Here is a 25443-nt window from a genome sequence, read left to right as displayed (position 1 = left end):
GTGATTGTAAGACATATAACTTAACATCAGCCCCTATTACTGGGGATTGGTTGGAAGTGACACTATTATTTTAACAAACGAGGTGATTGTAAGACATATAATTTAACATCAGCCCCTATTACTGGGGATTGGTTGGAAGTGAACACTATTATTTTTAACAAATGAGGTGATTATAAGACATATAATTTTACATCAGCCCCTATTACTGGGGATTGGTTGGAAGTAACACTATTATTTTAACAAACAAGGTGATTGTAAGACATGTAATTTAACATCAGCCCCTATTACTGGGGATTGGTTGGAAGGGAACACTATTATTTTTAACAAACGAGGTGATTGTAAGACATATAATTTAACATCAGCCCCTATTACTGGGGATTGGTTGGAAGTGACACTATTATTTTTAACAAACGAGGTGATTGTAAGAGATATAATTTAACATCAGCCCCAATAACAGCGGATTGGTTGGAAGTGACACTATTATTTTTAACAAACGAGGTGATTGTAAGACATATAATTTAACATCAGCCCCAATTACTGGGGATTGGTTGGAAGTAAACACTATTATTTTTAATAAACGAGGTGATTGTTAGACATATAATTTAACATCAGCCCCTATTACTGGGGATTGATTGAAAGTGACACTATTATTTTTAACAAACGAGGTGATTGTAAGACATATAATTTAACATCAGCCCCTATTACTGGGGATTGGTTGGAAGTGACACTATAATTTTTAACAAATGAGGTGATTGTAAGACATATAATTTAACATCAGCCCCTATTACTGGGAATTGGTTGGAAGTGAACACTATTATTTTTAACAAATGAGGTGACTGTAAGACATATAATTTAACATCAGCCCCTATTACTGGGGATTGGTTGGAAGTGACACTATTATTTTTAACAAACGAGGTGATTGTAAAACATATAATTTAACATCAGCCCCTATTACTAGGGATTGGTTGGAAGAGACACTATTCTTTTTAACAAACGAGTTGATTGTAAGACATATAATTTAACATCAGCCCCTATTACTGGGGATTGGTTGGAAGTGAACACTATTATTTTTAACAAACGAGGTGGTTGTAAGACATATAATTTAACATCAGCCCCTATTACTGGGGATTGGTTGGAAGTGACACTATTTTTTTTAAAAAACGAGGTGATTGTAAGACATATAATTTAACATCAGCCCCTATTACTGGGGATTGGTTGGAAGTGAACACTATTATTTTAACAAATGAGGTGATTATAAGACATATAATTTAACATCAGCCCCTATTACTGGGGATTGGTTGGAAGTGAACAATATTATTTTTAACAAACAAGATGATTCTAAGACATATAATTTAACATCAGCCCCTATTACTGGGGATTGGTTGGAAGTGACACTATTATTTTTAACAAAAGAGGTGATTCTACGACATATAATTTAACATAAGCCCCTATTACTGGGGATTGGTTGGAAGTGACACTATTATTTTAACAAACGAGGTGATTGTAAGACATATAATTTAACATCAGCCCCTATTACTGGTGATTGGTTGGAAGTGACACTATTATTTTAACAAACGAGGTGATTGTAAGACATATAATTTAACATCAGCCCCTATTACTGGGGATTGGTTGGAAGTGACACTATTATTTTTAACAAACTAGGTGATTGTAAGAGATATAATTTAACATCAGCCCCTATTACTGGGGATTGGTTGGAAGTGACACTGTTATTTTTAACAAGCGAGGTGATTGTAAGACATATAATTTAACATCAGTCCCAATTAATGGGGATTGGTTGGAAGGGAACACTATTATTTTTAACAAATGAGGTGATTGTAAGACATATAATTTAACATCAGCCCCTATTACTAGGGATTGGTTGGAAGTGACACTATTATTTTTAACAAACGAGGTGATTGTAAGACATATAATTTAACATCAGCCCCAATTACTGGGGATTGGTTGGAAGTGACACTATTATTTTAACAAATGAGGTGATTGTAAGACATATAATTTAACATCAGCCCCTATTACTGGGGATTGGTTGGAATTGACACTATCATTTTTAACAAATGAGGTGATTGTAAGACATATAATTTAACATCAGACCCTATTACTGGGGATTGGTTGGAAGTGACACTATTATTTTTAACAAACGAGGTGATTGTAAGACATATAATTTAACATCAGTCCCTATTACTGGGAATTGGTTGGAAGTGAACACTATTATTTTTAACAAACGAGGTGACTGTAAGACATATAATTTAACATCAGCCCCTATTACTGCGGATTGGTTGGAAGTGACACTATTATTTTTACCAAAAGAGGTGATTCTAAGACATATAATTTAACATAAGCCCCTATTACTGGGGATTGGTTGGAAGTGAACACAATTATTTTAACAAACGAGGTGATTATAATACATATAATTTAACATCAGCCCCTATTACTGGGGATTGGTTGGAAGTGACAATATTATTTTTAACAAATGAGGTGATTGTAAGACATATAATTTAACATCAGCCCCTATTACTGGGGATTGGTGGGAAGTGAACACTATTATTTTAACAAACGAGGTGATTGTAAGACATACAATTTAACATCAGCCCCTATTACTGGGGAATGATTGGAAGTGACACTATTATTTTTAACAAACGAGGTAATTGTAAGACATATAACTTAACATCAGCCCCTATTACTGGGGATTGGTTGGAAGTGACACTATTATTTTAACAAACGAGGTGAATGTAAGACATATAATTTAACATCAGCCCCTATTACTGGGGATTGGTTGGAAGTGAACACTATTATTTTTAACAAATGAGGTGATTATAAGACATATAATTTTACATCAGACCCTATTACTGGGGATTGGTTGGAAGTGACACTATTATTTTAACAAACAAGGTGATTCTAAGATATATAATTTAACATCAGCCCCTATTACTGGGGATTGGTTGGAAGGGAACACTATTATTTTTAACAAACGAGGTGATTGTAAGACATATAATTTAACATCAGGCCCTATTACTGGGGATTGGTTGGAAGTGACACTATTATTTTTAACAAACGAGGTGATTGTAAGAGATATAATTTAACATCAGCCCCTATTACAGGGGATTGGTTGGAAGTGACACTATTATTTTTAACAAACGAGGTGATTGTAAGACATATAATTTAACATCAGCCCCAATTACTGGGGATTGGTTGGAAGTAAACACTATTATTTTTAATAAACGAGGTGATTGTTAGACATATAATTTAACATCAGCCCCTATTACTGGGGATTGGTTGAAAGTGACACTATTATTTTTAACAAACGAGGTGATTGTAAGACATATAATTTAACATCAGCCCCTATTACTGGGGATTGGTTGGAAGTGACACTATTATTTTAACAAACGAGGTGATTGTAAGACATATAATTTAACATCACCCCCTATTACTGGGGATTGGTTGGAAGTGACACTATCATTTTTAACAAATGAGGTGATTGTAAGACATATAATTTAACATCAGCCCCTATTACTCGGGATTGGTTGGAAGTGACACTATTATTTTTAACAAATGAGGTGATTGTAAGACATATAATTTAACATCAGCCCCTATTACTGGGAATTGGTTGGAAGTGAACACTATTATTTTTAACAAATGAGGTGACTGTAAGACATATAATTTAACATCAGCCCCTATTACTGGGGATTGGTTGGAAGTGACACTATTATTTTTAACAAACGAGGTGATTGTAAAAGATATAATTTAACATCAGCCCCTATTACTAGGGATTGGTTGGAAGAGACACTATTCTTTTTAACAAACGAGTTGATTGTAAGACATATAATTTAACATCAGCCCCTATTACTGGGGATTGGTTGGAAGTGAACACTATTATTTTTAACAAACGAGGTGGTTGTAAGACATATAATTTAACATCAGCCCCTATTACTGGGGATTGGTTGGAAGTGACACTATTTTTTTTAAAAAACGAGGTGATTGTAAGACATAAAATTTAACATCAGCCCCTATTACTGGGGATTGGTTGGAAGTGAACACTATTATTTTTAACAAACAAGATGATTCTAAGACATATAATTTAACATCAGCCCCTATTACTGGGGATTGGTTGGAAGTGACACTATTATTTTTAACAAAAGAGGTGATTCTACGACATATAATTTAACATAAGCCCCTATTACTGGGGATTGGTTGGAAGTGACACTATTATTTTAACAAACGAGGTGATTGTAAGGCATATAATTTAACATCAGCCCCTATTACTAGGGATTGGTTGGAAGTGACACTATTATTTTAACAAATGAGGTGATTGTAAGACATATAATTTAACATCAGCCCCTATTACTGGGGATTGGTTGGAAGTGACACTATTATTTTTAACAAACTAGGTGATCGTAAGAGATATAATTTAACATCAGCCCCTATTACTGGGGATTGGTTGGAAGTGACACTATTATTTTAACAAGAGGTGATTGTAAGACATATAATTTAACATCAGTCCCAATTAATGGGGATTGGTTGGAAGTGAACACTATTATTTTTAACAAATGAGGTGATTGTAAGACATATAATTTAACATCAGCCCCTATTACTAGGGATTGGTTGGAAGTGACACTATTATTTTTAACAAACGAGGTGATTGTAAGACATATAATTTAACATCAGCCCCAATTACTGGGGATTGGTTGGAAGTGACACTATTATTTTAACAAATGAGGTGATTGTAAGACATATAATTTAACATCAGCCCCTATTACTGGGGATTTGTTGGAATTGACACTATCATTTTTAACAAATGCGGTGATTGTAAGACATTTAATTTAACATCAGCCCCTTTTACTGGGAATTGGTTGGAAGTGAACACTATTATTTTTAACAAACGAGGTGACTGTAAGACATATAATTTAACATCAGCCCCTATTACTGCGGATTGGTTGGAAGTGACACTATTATTTTTAACAAACGAGGTGATTGTAAGACATATAATTTAACATCAGCCACTATTACTAGGGATTGGTTGGAAGTGGCACTATTATTTTTAACAAACGAGGTGATTGTAAGACATATAATTTAACATCAGCCCCGATTACTGGGGATTGGTTGGAAGTGACACTATTATTTTTACCAAAAGAGGTGATTCTAAGACATATAATTTAACATAAGCCACTATTACTGGGGATTGGTTGGAAGTGAACACAATTATTTTAACAAACGAGGTGATGCTAATACATATAATTTAACATCAGCCCCTATTACTGGGGATTGGTTGGAAGTGACAATATTATTTTTAACAAACGAGGTGATTGTAAGACATATAATTTAACATCAGCTCCTATTACTGGGGATTGGTTGGAAGTGAACACTATTATTTTAACAAACGAGGTGATTGTAAGACATACAATTTAACATCAGCCCCTATTACTGGGGATTGATTGGAAGTGACACTATTATTTTTAACAAACGAGGTGATTGTAAGACATATAACTTAACATCAGCCCCTATTACTGGGGATTGGGGTGAAGTGACACTATTATTTTAACAAACGAGGTGAATGTAAGACATATAATTTAACATCAGCCCCTATTACTGGGGATTGGTTGGAAGTGAACACTATTATTTTTAACAAATGAGGTGATTATAAGACATATAATTTTACATCAGCCCCTATTACTGGGGATTGGTTGGAAGTGACACTATTATTTTAACAAACAAGGTGATTGTAAGACATATAATTTAACATCAGCCCCTATTACTGGGGATTGGTTGGAAGGGAACACTATTATTTTTAACAAACGAGGTGATTGTAAGACATATAATTTAACATCAGCCCCTATTACTGGGGATTGGTTGGAAGTGACACTATTATTTTTAACAAACGAGGTGATTGTAAGAGATATAATTTAACATCAGCCCCTATTACAGGGGATTGGTTGGAAATGACACTATTATTTTTAACAAACGAGGTGATTGTAAGACATATAATTTAACATCAGCCCCAAATACTGGGGATTGGTTGGAAGTAAACACTATTATTTTTAATAAACGAGGTGATTGTTAGACATATAATTTAACATCAGCCCCTATTACTGGGGATTGGTTGAAAGTGACACTATTATTTTTAACAAACGAGGTGATTGTAAGACATATATTTTAACATCAGCCCCTATTACTGGGGATTGATTGGAAGTGACACTATTATTTTAACAAACGAGGTGATTGTAAGACATATCATTTAACATCACCCCCTATTACTGGGGATTGGTTGGAAGTGACACTATCATTTTTAACAAATGAGGTGATTGTAAGACATATAATTTAACATCAGCCCCTATTACTGGGGATTGGTTGGAAGTGACACTATTATTTTTAACAAATGAGGTGATTGTAAGACATATAATTTAACATCAGCCCCTATTACTGGGAATTGGTTGGAAGTGAACACTATTATTTTTAACAAATGAGGTGACTGTAAGACATATAATTTAACATCAGCCCCTATTACTGGGGATTGGTTGGAAGTGACACTATTATTTTTAACAAACGAGGTGATTGTAAAACATATAATTTAACATCAGCCCCTATTACTAGGGATTCTTTGGAAGAGACACTATTCTTTTTAACAAACGAGTTGATTGTAAGACATATAATTTAACATCAGCCCCTATTACTGGGGATTGGTTGGAAGTGAACACTATTATTTTTAACAAACGAGGTGGTTGTAAGACATATAATTTAACATCAGCCCCTATTACTGGGGATTGGTTGGAAGTGACACTATTTTTTTTAAAAAACGAGGTGATTGTAAGACATATAATTTAACATCAGCCCCTATTACTGTGGATTGGCTGGAAGTGACACTATTATTTTAACAAATGAGGTGATTATAAGACATATAATTTAACATCAGCCCCTATTACTGGGGATTGGTTGGAAGTGAACACTATTATTTTTAACAAGCAAGATGATTGTAAGACATATAATTTAACATCAGCCCCTATTACTGGGGATTGGTTGGAAGTGACACTATTATTTTTAACAATAGAGGTGATTCTAAGACATATAATTTAACATCAGCCCCTATTACTGGGGATTGGTTGGAAGTGACACTATTATTTTTAACAAAGGAGGTGATTGTAAGACATATAATTTAACATCAGCCCCTATTACTGGGGATTGATTGGAAGTGAACACTATTATTTTAGCAAACGAGGTGATTGTAAGAGATTTAATTTAACATCAGCCCCTATTACTGGGGATTGGTTGGAAGTGACACTATTATTTTTAACAAACGAGGTGATTGTAAGACATATAATTTAACATCAGCCCCTATTACCGTGGATTGGTTGGAAGTGACACTATTATTTTTAACAAATGAGGTGATTGTAAGACATATAATTTAACATCAGCCCCAATTACTGGGGATTGGTTGGAAGTGAACTCTATTATTTTTAACAAACGAGGTGATTGTAAGACATATAATTTAACATCAGCCCCTATTACTGGGGATTAGTTGGAAGTGACACTATTATTTTTAACAAACGAGGTTATTTTAAGACATATAATTTAACATCAGCCCCTATTACTGGGAATTGGTTGGAAGTGACACTATTATTTTAACAAATGAGGTGATTATAAGACATATAATTTAACATCAGCCACTATTACTGGGGCTTGGTTGGAAGTGAACCCTATTATTTTTAACAAACCAGGTGATTGTAAGACATATAATTTAAATCAGCCCCTATTACTGGGGATCGGTTGGAAGTGACACTATTATTTTTAACAAACGAGGTGATTCTAAGACATATAATTTAACATCAGCCCCTATTACTGGGGATTGGTTGGAAGTGAACACTATTATTTTAACAAATAAGGTGATTGTAAGATATATAATTTAACATCAGCCCCTATTACTGGGGATTGGTTGGAAGTGACACTATTATTTTTAAACAATTAGGTGATTGTAAGACATATAATTTAACATCAGCCCCTTTTACTGGGGATTGGTTGGAAGTGACACTATTATTTTAACAAACGAGGTGATTTTAAGACATATAATTTAACATGAGACCCTATTACTGGGGATTGGTTGGAGGTGAATACTATTATTTTAACAAACGAGGTGATTCTAAGACATATAATTTAACATAAGCCCCTATTACTGGGGATTGGTTGGAAGTGAACACAATTATTTTAACAAATGAGGTGATTATAATACATATAATTTAACATCAGCCCCTATTACTGGGGATTGGTTGGAAGTGACACTACTATTTTTAACAAACGAGGTGATTGTAAGACATATAATTTAACATCAGCCCCTATTACTGGGGATTGGTTGGAAGTGACACTATTATTTTAACAAACAAGGTGATTGTAAGACATTTAATTTAACATCAGCCCCTATTACTGGGGATTGGTTGGAAGTGAACACTATTATTTTTAACAAATGAGGTGATTATAAGACATATAATTTTATATCCGCCCCTATTACTCGGGATTGTTTGGAAGTGACACTATTATTTTAACAAACAGGGTGATTGTAAGACATATAATTTAACATCAGCCCCTATTACTGGGGATTGGTTGGAAGTGAACACTATTATTTTTAACAAACGAGGTGATTGTAAGACATATAATTTAACATCAGCCCCTATTACTGGGGATTGGTTGGAAGTGACACTATTATTTTTAACAAACGAGGTGATTCTAAGACATATAATTTAACATCAGCCCCTATTACTGGGGATTGGTTGGAAGTGAACACTATTATTTTTAACAAACAAGGTGATTGTAAGACATATAATTTAACATCAGCCCCTATTACTGGGGATTGGTTGGAAGTGAACACTATTATTTTAACAAACGAGGTGATTGTAAGACATATAATTTAACATCAGCCCCTATTACTGGGGATTGGTTGGAAGTGAACACTATTATTTTTAACAAACAAGGTGATTGTAAGAGATATAATTTAACATCAGCCCCTATTACTGGGGATTGGTTGGAAGTGACACTATTATTTTTAACAAACGAGGTGATTATAAGACATATAATTTAACATCAGCCCCAATTACTGGGGATTGGTTGGAAGTGAACACTATTATTTTTAACAAACGAGGTGATTGTAAGACATATAATTTAACATCAGCCCCTATTACTGGGGATTGGTTGGAAGTGACACTATTATTTTTAACAAATGAGGTGATTGTAAGACATATAATTTAACATCAGCCCCTATTACTGGGGATTGGTTGGAAGTGACACTATTATTTTAACAAACAAGGTGATTGTAAGACATATAATTTAACATCAGCCCCTATTACTGGGGATTGGTTGGAAGTGACACTATCATTTTTAACAAATGAGGTGATTGTAAGACATATAATTTAACATCAGCCCCTATTACTGGGGATTGGTTGGAAGTGACACTATTATTTTTAACAAATGAGGTGATTGTAAGACATATAATTTAACATCAGCCCCTATTACTGGGAATTGGTTGGAAGTGAACACTATTATTTTTAACAAACGAGGTGACTGTAAGACATATAATTTAACATCAGCCCCTATTACTGGGGATTGGTTCGAAGTGACACTATTATTTTTAACAAACGAGGTGATTGTAAGACATATAATTTAACATCAGCCCCTATTACTAGGGATTGGTTGGAAGTGACACTATTCTTTTCAACAAACGAGGTGATTGTAAGACATATAATTTAACATCAGCCCCTATTACTGGGGATTGGTTGGAAGTGAACACTATTATTTTTAACAAACGAGGTGATTGTAAGACATATAATTTAACATCAGCCCCTATTACTGGGGATTGGTTGGAAGTGACACTATTAATTTTAAAAAACGAGGTGATTGTAAGACATATAATTTAACATCGGCCCCTATTACTGTGGATTGGCTGGAAATGACACTATTATTTTAACAAATGAGGTGATTATAAGACATATAATTTAACATCAGCCCCTATTACTGGGGATTGGTTGGAAGTGAACACTATTATTTTTAACAAACGAGGTGATTGTAAGACATATAATTTAACCTTATCCCCTATTACTGGGGATTGGTTGGAAGTGAACACTATTATTTTAACAAACAAGGTGATTGTAAGACATATAATTTAACATCAGCCCTTATTACTGGGGATTGGTTGGAAGTGACACTATTATTTTTAACAAACGAGGTGATTGTAAGACATATAATTTAACATCATCCCCTATTACTGGGGATTGGTTGGAAGTGAATCTATTATTTTAACAAATGAGGTGATTGTAAGGCATGCAATTTAACATCAGCCCTCATTACTGGGGATTGGTTGGAAGTGACACTATTATTTTAACAAATGAGGTGATTGTAAGACATATAATTTAACATCAGCCCCTATTACTGGGGATTGGTTGGAATTGACACTATTATTTTTAACAAACGAGGTGATTGTAAGACATATAATTTAACATCAGCCCCTGTTACTGGGGATTGGTTGGAAGTGGCACTATTATTTTAACAAAGAAGTGACACTATTATTTTAACAAATGGATATAATTTAGCATCAGCCCCTATTACTGGGGATTGGTTGGAATTGACACTATTATTTTTAACAAACGAGGTGATTGTAAGACATATAATTTAACATCAGCCCCTGTTACTGGGGATTGGTTGGAAGTGGCACTATTATTTTAACAAAGAAGTGACACTATTATTTTAACAAATGGATATAATTTAGCATCAGCCCCTATTACTGGGGATTGGTTGGAAGTGACACTATTATTTTAACAAATGAGGTGATTGTAAGACATATAATTTAGCATCAGCCCCTATTACCTGGGATTGGTTGGAAGTGACACTATTATTTTAACAAATTAGGTGATTGTAAGACATATAATTTAACATCAGCCCCTATTACTCGGGATTGGTTGGAAGTTACACTATTATTTTAACAAACGAGGTGATTGTAAGACATATAATTTAACATCAGACCCTATTACTGGGGATTGGTTGGAAGGGAACACTATTATTTTTAACAAACGAGGTGATTCTAAGACATATAATTTAACATCAGCCCCTATTACTGGGGATTGGTTGGAAGTGACACTATTATTTTTAACAGACGAGGTGATTGTAAGACATATAATTTAACATCAGCCCTTATTACTGGGGATTGGTTGGAAGTGACACTATTATTTTTAACAAATGAGGTGATTCTAAGACATATAATTTAACATCAGCCCCTATTACTGGGGATTGGTTGGAAGTGACACTATTATTTTAACAAACGAGGTGATTGTAAGACATATAATTTAACATCAGCCCCTATTACTTGGGATTGGTTGGAATTGACACTATTATTTTAACAAACGAGGTGATTATAAGACATATAATTTAAGCTCAGCCCCTATTACTGGGTATTGGGTTGAAGTGAACACTATTATTTTTAACAAACGAGGTGATTATAAGACATATAATTTCAGCTCAGCCCCTATTACTTGGGATTGGGTTGAGCTATTTCAAATATAATTAAATTGTGTCCCTGAGAGAAACACTAACATTGAGAATGCAATACTTGAGTTAAAACTGTATGTTCATAAATTTATTTTAGATTGTATTTTGAAAATGACATACAGTTTGGACCTCAGGAACTATGTATGAAGAGTAATACATTTACCCTCCGCGCATCCTATCCTACAAATTTATGAAAAGTTATGTGCAGCTCAAATCAGGGATATCATCTCAGGAATGAATTCCATAAGTAGAGGTTACTTCAATAATCTTTCTCAGCAAGAAGTATATGTGTTAGGCAGTATAATTAAGGACAAAAATGTCAGGTTAATGAAACCTGACAAAGGGGGCAGATTGGTTGCCATGGACCATGGAAGATTATATCCAGAAGATAATTGTAAACCTTCATAGTGAAGTGTATGAAGAAGTGTCCCGCAATCAAGTAAATATTGCATATAGGCACATTATATTAATGGATTTATTACTAGATTACCAAATAAGTTTGGGGGAACATAATTACCTACAACAGGAACATCCACGTATACCCACAATTTTTGGTGTACCTAAGATACATAAGTCCATCTTGGATCCCCCTATGAGACCCATCGTTGATGCTAAAGCATCTAAGACATTCTCAATGGCAAAATTTGTAGATGTGGGTTGTAAAGATGTGTTAAAGCAATTCGGACACATTTTAATAGATTCCTATGACTGTCTTAGAAAAATATCCCATGAATTATATAAAGAAAACCTTATCTTTGCTACTATAGATGTCAACGATTTGTTTACTACTATACCACATGAAGAAGGGATCAATATGTTTTATGATTTTCTGTGCAAAAAATCTGGTTTAACACATACCAGGATCTTAATGTTCCAAACTTTAATGGAACTGGTTCTTAAAAACAATTTTATATTGTTTGAGAGACACTACTTTAGACAAAAGGTAGGGGTAGCCATGGGGGCTTCATGTGGGCCCCTATTTGCTAACATTGTTTTAGCTGTGTGGGAAACTTTGGTTATTTTTGAGACCAAGTTATTCAAAAGATGTCTTTTTTATGGTCGTTTCTTGGACGACATACTAATTCTGTGGGATGGTAACCACGACATGCAACATGAATTTTTAGGTGTCTTAAATTCCAGCAAACATTTTTTGAAATTTATATGGAAACTAATGATGATACTATCAATTTTCTCGATATCACTATATCAAAAGATAAAGTAAATCATATGTTTGTGCCCACAATATACCGGAAGCCAACCTTCTCCAATGCCCTTTTACATTTTTCAAGTGCACATCCTGTGCACCAAAAAAGATCTTTGGTAAAGGGGCAAGGAGTTAGGTTGACTAGAATGATCAGTGATAACACATTATTTCTGAAGGAAGATAAGACCTTGGCAAATATGTTAATGGCACGGGGGTACCCCAAAGAATTTATTGACCCTATTTTCAATGAGATTGTTAACAACAGGAATGAGGGTCATTTCACACCTATATTGGAGAGGCCAATCAACAATGCTTTGAGCAGTGAGTTATTACCAAGCAACAAATCAACATACCAGTATTCTATGGTATTGACTTTTAGTCCATCATTTGAAAGTATCAAGACCATTCTAAGAAATAACTGGGCACTTTTTCATATGGAGCAGCAATTTAGAAACAAACTGCGGGATCACCCAGTAGTGCAATATAAAAAAGATAAGTCATTTAAAAATTTATTAGAAGCTAACCCAGCTAGAGGTCATGGTATTATGAAAAAGTGTGGTTGTTGCAATCAATGCCCCCATATTATGGAGAATGAAGGTTTTAAAATACAGTAATTTGGGAAGGTTTACTTGAAGCAAAGGTTTAATTGTACCAGCAAAAGTCTAGTATATATAGCTTTATGCCAAAATTGTCAAAGTTTTTACATAGGAAAGACTGTCAACAGCTTAAATAAGTATATATATCAGCATTTTTATGACATTAGGAAGTGCAATGAAAAAAATGCACTATATAAGCATATAGAAGAAAAAACAGACCATTGCTTCAAGTTTAGTGTTATTGAACAAGTTACTCGGAAGGATAGAGGGGGCGCCACACAAATTATTTTTAGAATTTCATGAATTGATGTGGCAACTTAAATGTAATGCTACCCAACCCCCTGGGCTCAATGAAGTAGTTTCTATATCAAGTTATCTTAAGCTCAAAGCTGAATATCATCTCTAAGTTAATTATCAATGAATTGGTAGGTCAAGGGTAGTGCAATATTAGTTAGTTTTTTATAGTCAATAGATTTTATGACTACTTTGTGATCATGTATCCCATTTTATTTCTCCTTGCTGTCTTTTAATTGATTTTATAATTGATTCTCAATCTTGAATGAGATTTGATTAATGAATTAATCAAGTGGTTTTAGTCACATGATTTAACGAGTATATAAAAAAGATGAAATGTAATGGTTTTAACATTCTGAAGATGTCAATAGCTTATCGCTGATGAAAGCACTAAATAAAAGTTAATATTGGATTCCACCTGTGTGCCATTTTGTTCTTCAATATATTGTTTTGGGTTTGAGTGATTTGTCTGTTATTGAAACTTCCTCTACAATCTGCACTAGCTGATAGTTACATCATGTGTACCATTATACTGTGTTGGTCCCCTACAATCTGCACTAGCTGATTGTTACATCATGTATCAGGAATTCCACTACAATCTGCACTAGCTGGTAGTTATATCATGTGTCAAGACTTCCTCTGCAATCTGCTCTAGCTAATAGTTACATCATTTGTCAGGACTTCCTCTACAATCTGCACTAGGTGATAGTTACATCATGTGTACCATTATACTGTGTTGGTCCCCTACAATCTGCACTAGCTGATTGTTACATCATGTATCAGGAATTCCTCTACAATCTGCACTAGCTGGTAGTTATATCATGTGTCAAGACTTCCTCTACAATCTGCACTAGCTAATAGTTACATCATTTGTCAGGACTTCCTCTACAATCTGCACTAGCTGATAGTTACATCATGTGTACCAATATACTGTGTTGATCCCCTACAATCTGCACTAGCTGATTGTTACATCATGTATCAGGAATTCCACTACAATCTGCACTAGCTGGTAGTTATATCATGTGTCAAGACTTCCTCTACAATCTGCACTAGCTAATAGTTACATCATTTGTCAGGACTTCCTCTACAATCTGCACTAGCTGATAGTTACATCATGTGTACCAATATACTGTGTTGATCCCCTACAATCTGCACTAGCTGATTGTTACATCATGTATCAGGAATTCCACTACAATCTGCACTAGCTGGTAGTTATATCATGTGTCAAGACTTCCTCTACAATCTGCACTAGCTAATAGTTACATCATTTGTCAGGACTTCCTCTACAATCTGCACTAGCTGATAGTTACATCATGTGTACCAATATACTGTGTTGATCCCCTACAATCTGCACTAGCTGATTGTTACATCATGTATCAGGAATTCCACTACAATCTGCACTAGCTGATAGTTACATCATTTGTCAGGACTTCCTCTACAATCTGCACTAGCTGATAGTTACATCATGTGTACCAATATACTGTGTTGATCCCCTACAATCTGCACTAGCTGATTGTTACATCATGTATCAGGAATCCCTCTACAATCTGCACTAGCTGATAGTTACATAATTTGTCAGGACTTCCTCTACAGTCTGCACTAGCTGATAGTTACATCATGTGCACCATTATACTGTGTTGGTCCCCTACAATCTGCACCAGCTAATAGTTACATCATCGGTCACTACTTCCTCTACAGTCTGACTAGCTTGACTAGCTAATAGTTACATCATGTATACCGTTATACTGTGTTTGTCCTCTACAATCTGCACTAGCTGACAGTTACATCATGTGTACCATTATACTGTAGGTGTCCCCCTACAATCCACACTATTTAATAGTTACATCATGTGTACCATTATACTGTGTTGGTCCCCTACAATCTGCAATAGCTGATAGCTATATCATGCGTACCATTATACTGTGTTGGTCGTCTACAGTCTGCACTAGCTGATAGTTACATGACATGTACCATTATACTGTGTTGGTCCCTTACAATCTGCACTAGCTGATAGTCACATCATGTATCAGGACTTCCTCTACAATCTGCACTAGCTGATAGTTACATCACATGTACTATTATACTGTGTTGGTCCCCTAAAATCTGCACTAGCTGATAGTTACAGCTTGTGTACCATTATACTGTGTTGCTCTCCTACAATTTGCACTAGCTGATAGTTACATCATTTGTCAGCACTTCTCCTACAATCTGCACTAGCTAATAGTTACATCATGTGTACTATTATACTGCGTTGGTCCCCTACAATCTGCACTAGCTGAAGAATCTGCACTAGGTGATAGTTACATCATGTGTACCATTATACTGTGTTGTTCCCCTACAATCTGCATTAGCTAATACTTACAAGATGTGTACTATTCTACTGTGTTGGTCCTCTATAATCTGCACTAGCTGATAGTTACATCATGTGTCAGGACTTCCTCTACAATTTGCACTAACTGATAGTTACATCATGTGTACCATTATATTGTGTTGATCCCCTACAATCTGCAATAGCTGAACAATTTGCACTAGCTAATAGTTACATCAGGTGTACCATTATACTGTGTTAGTCCCCTACAAGCTGCAGTACCTGAGAGTTACATCATGGGTACCATTATACTGTGTTAGTCTCCTACAATCTGCAATAGCTGATAGTTACATCATGTATCAGGATTTCCCATACAATCTGCACTAGCTGATAGCTACATCATGTTTATCATTATACCGTGTTAGTCCCCTACAATCTGCACTAGCTAATAGTTACATCATGTGTCAGCACTTCCTCTACAGTCTGCACTAGCTGATAGTTTCATCATGTGTACCATTATACTGTGTTGTCTGCTACAATCTGCTCTAGCTGATAGTTACACCATGTGTACAATTATACGGTGTTGGTTCCCAAGTATCTCCACTAGCTGAAAGTTGCATCATGTGCACCATTATACTGTGTTGGTCCCCTACAATCTGCACTAGCTGATAGTTTCATCATATGTACCATTATACTGTGCTGGTCCCCTACAATCTGCACTAGCTGATAGTTACATCATGTGTACCATTATACTGCATTGATCCCCTAAAATCTGCAAGGCTGATAGTTACATCATGTGTACCATTATACTGAATTGGTACCTTACAATCTGCAATAGCTGATAGTTACATCATGTGTACCATTATACTGTGTTGGTCCCCTACAATCTGCACTAGCTGATAGTTACATCATGTGTACCATTATACTGAATTGGTACCTTACAATCTCACTAGCTGATAGTTACATCATGTGTACCATTATACTGTGTTGGTCCCCTACAATCTGCACTAGCTGATAGTTACATCATGTGTACCATTATACTGAATTGGTACCTTACAATCTGCAATAGCTGATAGTTACATCATGTGTACCATTATGCAGTGTTGGTCCCCTGCAATCTGCACTAGCTGATAGTTACATCATGTGTACCATTATGCAGTGTTGGTCCCCTGCAATCTGCACTAGCTGATAGTTACATCATGTGCACCATTATACTGTGTTGGTCCCCTACAATCTGCACTAGCTGATAGTTACATCATGTGTACCATTATACTGAATTGGTACCTTACAATCTCACTAGCTGATAGTTACATCATGTGTACCATTATACTGTGTTGGTCCTCTACAATTTGTACTAGTTTATAGTTACATCATGTGTACCATTATACTGTGTTGGTCTCCTACAATCTGCACTAGCCAATAGTTACATCATGTGTACTGTTATACTGTGTTGGTCCCCTACAATCTGCACTAGCTGATAGTTATATCATGTGTCAGGACTTCCTCTACAGTCTACACTAGCTGATAGTTACATGATGTGTACCATTATACTGTGTTTGTCCTCTGACTGGAAAAACAAATTATATCATTTGAAAATGTTTTAGCACCTAAGAATGGATGCCACCACTCCACCCGGGCTGATTCAGAATATTTCCATCGCTAGTGAACTGAAAGATAGATCGAGAAAAATTTAACTTCAGTATGTTTTATTGAGTTTAAATGGTTTTAATGATATTTAACAACTCTATCATTTTTTATTGATTGTGAAATACTATTGATTCTTTGTATTGTCTTACAATTTGGTAGGAACATTAATTAATTTAACTTGAGGATGTGCTCATGAGGATTGATGTAGGACTTAGTATTTAAATGGTTTTAACACTTAGTAGTGAAAGTTCTGATGATGTCTTTTATGTAACAAGATGAAAGCACTTAACCTGTTTTTTATATGTGTTAAATAAACGCTTGGTGGAATTTGTATCCTAACCAACTGCTCCTTCCAGTTTGTTTTATACACTATTATACTGTGTTAGTCCCCTATAATCTGAACTAGCTGATAGTTACATCATGTGTCAACACTTCCCCTACAATCTGCACTAGCTGATAGTTACATCATGTGTACCATTATACTGTGTTAGTCCCCTACAATCTGTACTAGCTGATAGTTACATCATGTGCACCATTATACTGTGTTGGTCCACTACAATCTGCACTAGCTGATAGTTGCATCGTGTGTACCATTATACTGCATTCATCCCCTCCAATCTGCACTAGCTGATAGTTACATCATGTGCATCATTATACTTTGTTGGTCCACTACAATCTGCACTAGCTGATAGTTACATCATGTGTACCATTATACTGTGTTTGTCCCCTACAATCTGCACTAGCTGATAGTTACATCATGTGTCAGCACTTCCCCTACAATCTGCACTAGCTGATAGTTACATCATGTGTACCATTATACTGTGTTAGTCCCCTACAATCTGTACTAGCTGATAGTTACATCATGTGCACCATTATACTGTGTTGGTCCACTACAATCTGCACTAGCTGATAGTTGCATCGTGTGTACCATTATACTGCGTTCATCCCCTCCAATCTGCACTAGCTGATAGTTACATCATGTGCATCATTATACTGTGTTGGTCCAAAACAATCTGCATTAGCTGATAGTTACATCATGTGTCCAGAATTCCTCTATAGTCAGCACTAGCTGATAGTCGCATCATGTGTACCATTATACTGTGTTGGTCCCATACAATCTGCACTAGCTGATAGTTACATCATATGTCAGCACTTCCCCTGCAATCTGCACTAGCTGGTATGTGTACAGTGATACTATGTTGGTCCCCTACACTCTGCAGTAGCTATTACTTACATCATGTGTACCGTTATACTGAATTGGTACCTTACAATCTGCACTAGCTGATAGTTACATCATGTCCACTATTATACTGTGTTGGTCCCCTACAACTACACTAGCTGATAGTTACATCATGTGTCAGGACTTCCTACAGTCTGCACTAGTGAATAGTTATATCATATGTCAGCACTTCCTCTACAATCTGCACTAGCTGATAATTGCATCATGTGTACCGTTATACTGTGTTGGTCCCCTACAATCTGCACTAGCTAATAGTTACATCATGTGTACTGTTACACTGTTTTGTCCTCTACAATCTGCACTAGCTAATAGTTGCATAATGTATACCATTATACTGTGTTGCTCCCCTACAATCTGCACTAGCTAATAGTTACATCTTGTGTGCCATTATACTGTGTTGCTCCCCTACAATCTGCACTAGCTCTTAGTTACATCTTGTGTACCATTATACTGTTTGGGTCCCCTACAATCTGCACTAGCTGATAGTTACATCATGTGTCAGCACTTTTATTATTGTTTGTTTAGCTCTACAACCTTGGTCCTTTCTGTCTTCAGGAACTACTTGCCAGATACTGACCCTTTTATGCCCTTACATTTTGCCTCTATGATGCTTTTGGTGTGCCATAGTGCATGGATGAAGTCACCTTGGAAATGCTTCTTTCCCAGTCAGGATCTGCACCTTTCAACCTCTCCCTCAGTAGCTGAGGGAATACCTGACAATAAACGGATTTAAGGTGTCTGGGAAAGTATATGTCTTTGGAATGGCTTTTATTGCCTCAGCAGATTTACAGCAGTACTGTCTTATAATTTGTTTAGTACTTAACATTTTTACTCCACTGGAAAAGTGTATTTCAGATGTTTATTTTTTATGCATGATAATATTATTACAGAGCTATTTATTTTTATGTGTTACTAATTTATTTTGTATAGTTGTACTTAGTCGTAAGTATTATAATACTATAATATACTTGAATCTTTTTATCAGTTTAGGATTGTGCTTTTTTCATTGCTTGTATTACTGTAATGAGTGCTTATAAATGACTTTTAATGTTACACAACTGCTTGCTGCTGTTAACGGACCAAGTTTTGGTTGAATGAGGTATCTAGTAACCAGCCCACCTAGCCAGTTACCAAACAACAATAAATAAAATGCCACTGATATCCCAAAGGTGTTGGTAATGTCTAGAGAGAGAGAGCTTGCTATAATATATTCTGTGAATTATTTTGTTTATTTTTAGTACAATTTGGTATTTCTGAGCACAAAGCATGCATGACTTTGTCATTGTCATGTATCTGCGTTAGTGCTGTTGCATGCACCAGTGATCACAAATGCACTACAAATAGTGTCAGGTGTACTATGGCTGCACGGAATGCATGTACAGTACTGACATGTTGCATGTTTACAGAATCTGCAGGCAGTAATATACTGGAACAGATCATGGTCCTTGGGGGTGGGGGAGCTCAACTAGGCTCATCACTGTGTACTTACATCACATTCAAGCCTGCCAGTTCACTGAGAATAAGTCTTTCAGGTATCAAAACATGGACATGAATGACAAAAAACACCAGAAGCAACAAATTATAACCAATGCTGCAAATGACAGACTTACAGAACAACAAACATTTGGCATCTATGACAAACTCAGTAAGTGTGCTGGCAAGCTTTGAATAACATCTGTGGTCTGCATAGAGACTCCCAGCCAAGCTCAGGGACTTTACAGTCATAGCATCTAAATGAAAAAAACTTATATTCATAATCAGAAAACTGAACAGTTACTTACAAAAGAAGCAGTAATGCTGGGAGAGCCACCACAGGGCTGGTAACATAACCCATCACTGTTTTAAACCACTGAGGAAAATCTGTCTCAATGGTTTCAGAAACAATATCGTAACTTTTCTCCTGACCACTGTAAAAGAAAATAAACAATAGTATTATAGTTGTTTACAGGTTATAATCTTTAAGTTTACCATCACTTTATCACATAAATGCTTGGTCATACTTACGTGTTAATGGACATGTATGTGGTCATACAATTGTGGATAATATTATGCCCTGGTACAGACCACCTTGTAAAACACATTATGTGCTTCCTTTGGTGTGCCAGACCATCCCGGAAATTTCATAATTTTTAGACACAACATTGTTTTTCTACTTTTAAAAAGGTCAGATATCCATGGGTTCTCTTCCATCCTTTACTTTATTGAACTAGATTTAATGTAAGATTGCTCTATTTAAGTGATATGCAATACGTTTTGTTAACATAGTCATTCTTTCAGTAAAATATCAGACCAGACTCAATTCAAAGTAAAAGGAAAGAATATAAACTTATTTTTAGAAAGGAAAGAATTGCAGTTTTCATGAAAAGCATCACTTCATCCAACATGTGATGGATAACTGACACTGCTAGGTTTGAATCCCACCACTGCCAAACATTTAGCCACTTAAATATATGGGAGATGAGGGTAAAGTCTTAGGATCAACTTCACTTACAAAAGTAGATCTGATGGCTACTGAAGGTATGGTTTGTCAAGTCAAACCACTGGTATCCAACATAGTAAAGTAAAGAGAAGTGCACAGTCATCTAATTCAATAACAAATAGACTAAACACAACCTGGTCCCGACAGCATAAAGGGAATATACACTGCTATCCTGGGTATGGACTTATAACATCTATACCCACACTAGGACTATACATTTATCAGTTACAGAACTGTGATTTTGGTCTAGCATCTAGGCTTCTGTCTCACCACTGTGAACTGTAGCGCCTTCCAGTGTCTTTACCCATGGTAAATGCTTAGCAGGAAAATTAATATTTACACACACACACAAACACACACACACACACACACACACACACACACACACACACACACACACACACACACACACACACACACACACACACACACACACACACACACACACACACACACACACACACAATTCTTAAAGAAGGTGGCACATTTTTCAGTTCTTAACAGCTTTCTTCTTGGCACACCACTCTCGATATGGCCAGGGGTTTTGCACACCAGTTAAAATCTGGGTCAGACTGTCTAGATTTATAAGGGCTCTTGTGCATTCGACTAGTAATCTCCTGTGAACCTGCCGCTCTTCTTAGATAATAAATAGCATAACACAATAAATAGCAAACACAACAGTGAATAAATAATATTTTGCTTAAACATTAAAGAAAACAGTGCTAATACAGATTATACATTCAGAGGTCAAAGAGTCCACAGAGTATGAAAAAAAATCATTTCTTAGAGAAATATGTGCTGCCTAATCTGATGTGCTCCGTTGGCTTGGTGAACTAATTTGTGTGCTTAATCTGATGTGCAGCTAAATAATTTCCTATCTGTCTTTTATTAAAATCATATTGTTTGTAACTATTCTAAGTTTACAAAATAATGCCTGACAGAATATAGAAACAAACCTTCATAGAAGTGTCTTTTCAGGCTTGTTGGCTGTTGGTGAAGCACTCACCAAGAGGAGAAAACGCTGAGAGAAGAAGGGAGCCACTTTTGAGATTTTAAGTATTTTTCCTCTGTCTATTTGATAAGTTTTTCTGCATAGCTGTCTAGCTTGAGCATTTTCTGGCTTGTTAAACTTGATTTCTGCATTAATAGCTGTATTTAGAGCACAACCAAAAGCTGTTTACTGAATTTCCTGCTTGCACTTAATTTTAAAATCGTTTTTTCTCAAAACTTGCATATTTTCTGTCTTTGACCTAGCACTCTGGTGTGGGGTCATTTACTGCACTGTTATAACTTGATATTACTTGTGAACCTCTGCTATCTCTGAAAAACAAAACAAAAAAATCTTGCTTTTTTCCCACTTTTCTGAGATTTAAAAAAGTTCAAGTTACAGGCTTGCTGTTCTTGAACTGCTTTGTAAGTTTCTGTGAGGCCATTTTTGCTTGGGCTAAAGGAAAATCTCTGTTGATCAGTGGCAGTGATAAACATTGAGCTGCTTCCCTGCCCCCCGTGGGAGTGGTTACAGACTTGAAACTGTAGTTTTATTGGCTGTTTTGGGTCAATTCCTGGCTCTTTCCAGCCTCTGCTATCAAGCACGCTTTAGAGTGCTTTAGCGCAATTTTGCTCGGAGTTGCCACTAGAGCAGCATCGGGCAGTGCTGGTTTAACAAGGTTAAACTTTTTCTGGCTCCATAAAGTCTGTTCTTCATTTTTTCCCTTAGAACTGCTCTACTAGTAATCTAAACAGTATATCCCTTAACTAAAAAGCACAGCACTTGTTCCTAAAAGCTTTTACTTGTCTTAAAAGCATCTTCTTTTCAGGTTTAGCACTTCTGTATTATACAAAGTCCCTCACTAGCAACCCCCCCCCAGGAGTACCCACTTCCTTACTAAGTCCCCTCTTTTTCAGTTACACCCCTAACTTCTAAATTTCTAGCATGTCAAGGGCCAGATGCTGGCGTCCTCTCCTGTCCAGTTGGTGAATTTGGGAATATTGAGGCAATGTTACAATTGCCTCATGTACACTGACAACCCTCTCCTCCTCCCACATAACACAAATACTTGCGAGAGATGCAGCTATTTAGCCAAACTGGAGGCTGAGCTCTCTCAACTCAGGACTGGCAAGACCAGACAGGAGGAGAAGGCAACTACACACACCACAAAACCAGTCTCACATAAAGCTATCACAACAATGAATCAAACACATAAACACACAAAGTCATACTCGGAGGCTCTGAGCAAAATTTACCTAAACAGCAGAGGCCTCCAAAGCAGACATCCAAGCAACTGCCACCTCATGACACACCACAGGCAACACATAAACCACAAAATCAGTGTGCAAAGCAGTCACAGCCCTTAAGGCCAAATACAACACCAAACATACTTGTCATAGGTGACTCCTTAGTCAGACACACTGACGTCCCACTCACCAGGCTGAACAAGGAGAGAGTCACAGTAAGCTGCCTATCGGGCACCACATAACACAAGCACTCGGGTCACTCCACAGCAAGTATAAATATGACACAGTCATTGTCCATGCTGGTGTGAATGACCTGAGACGTACCTCCCTGGACTACATGAAAAGAGACATAGAGGAGCTCTCTGATTATGTAGCCCAGGCAGGTATGACCCTGACCCTAAGCAGTATCCTTCCTTCACCAAGAATGATGTCACAACATAGAGACAAGATGATCAGCTTTAACAATTGGCTTAATTTCTGGTGTCATTCAAAGGGGATCCAGTGTCTGTCTGCCTGGGATGACATGATTGACAAGCCACGCTGCTTCACAAGGGACGGCTTGCACCTGTCACCCCTGGGATTCCGGATATTGGCTAAGGCTCTTGCCACCCTCATAGTGCCTTTATTAGGCAAGGCTCAAATTCTAAACCTACCACCCTAGAAAACAAAAATGGGAAGAAACTGAGGGTAATGCTGCTCAATGCCAGAAGTCTAAATCTCAAAATGCATGCTCTCGAGGCCCTTCTCAGTATGGAGAACATTGATGTCTGTGCTGTGACTGAAACCTGGTTCAAGGCTCCTGAGAGCACCCCGGCACTATCAGGTTTTACCTCATATCATGCATTCCGGCCCCAAAATCCGGACCACACCACAAAACGAGGGGGTGTATCCATATTCATCAAGGATACCCACACCTCCAGGTTGGTGGCAACGCAACGAAGCATTGGAAACCATCCAGGTGCAATTAACCATAGGCAAAACTGCTCTACAATTTGTAGCATGCTACAGGCCACCCTCTCAAACTCAGGAACCCCACACAGCCTTCCTGAACACACTGGAGGGTATAAATGTATCTCCAAACACCATTATATTGGGCGACTTCAACTACCTGAATATAGACTGGGAACATTACTCAATCCCCAACTTTCTAGCCCAAAGGTTCCTGGAGTTCATAAATTCAAATGCCATGGAACAACTAGTCACCGTTCCCACAAGAGGAGAAAATATACTAGATCTCATCATCACAAACATGGGGACAAAATGCTCCACACCAGAAGTATATCCCTCATTGGTGAGATCAGATCACAAACTTATCTCACTGGAAATCCACATCCCCCCCACCCCAAACAAAAAAGACCACAGTGAAGAACTTCTCTAAAGCAAACTTCACACTACTCAAGACTGGTGTGGTATCCTTCAAGGCCCCCGAGCCAGTGGAAACCACAACCCAAGCTGCGGAGGCCCTTACAAATGCCTTCTACAAACACCTCCAGGACTGCATGGATCAGGCAATCCCTAATAAATCCAAGACTCTTTCCACCAAGGGCAAACGTCCAGTCTGGTGGACCCCAGCCATAAACAAACTTTGCAATAAGAGGAGAAAGCTGTTAAATGATAGAGCAAAATCCATAAAAGAGAAGACACCCTTGATCATTATTAGTAAAAAATACGAGCACTCATAAAATCATCCAAGGCCAAATTTGAGAGAAAAATTGCAATAGATTCAAAAGACAACCATAAGGCCTTCTTCAGCTATGTTAGAAACCTGGGTGGAAACTCCCAGATATGTGCAGAATTAGTCCAAAATGATATAAAAATCACTGAACCCACAGACATTGCCAACATACTGGCAGACAGGTTCAGTGCAAACTTCACCCCCCTCTCCCCCAAAATGAGAGATAAACCCCC

General features: G+C 36.6%; 1 protein-coding gene across 1 annotated transcript in view; it reads right to left on the bottom strand.

Annotated features, from left to right (window-relative positions):
• TMC3 (transmembrane channel like 3) overlaps positions 1 to 25443 on the bottom strand; it is a 1325854-nt gene that overhangs the window by 291200 nt on the left and 1009211 nt on the right. The window contains exon 18 of the mRNA XM_044067925.1: positions 20603 to 20728. Coding sequence (XP_043923860.1) covers positions 20603 to 20728 — 126 coding nt within the window. The remainder of the gene's footprint in view (positions 1 to 20602; positions 20729 to 25443) is intronic.

Source organism: Protopterus annectens, chromosome 3.part1 (assembly GCF_019279795.1).
Source record: "Protopterus annectens isolate FY-2018-M chromosome 3.part1, PAN1.0, whole genome shotgun sequence".
NCBI lineage: Eukaryota > Metazoa > Chordata > Ceratodontiformes > Protopteridae > Protopterus > Protopterus annectens.
The sequence above is the reverse complement of the archived record's forward strand: the minus strand, read 5'-3'. Positions and strand labels throughout refer to the sequence as shown.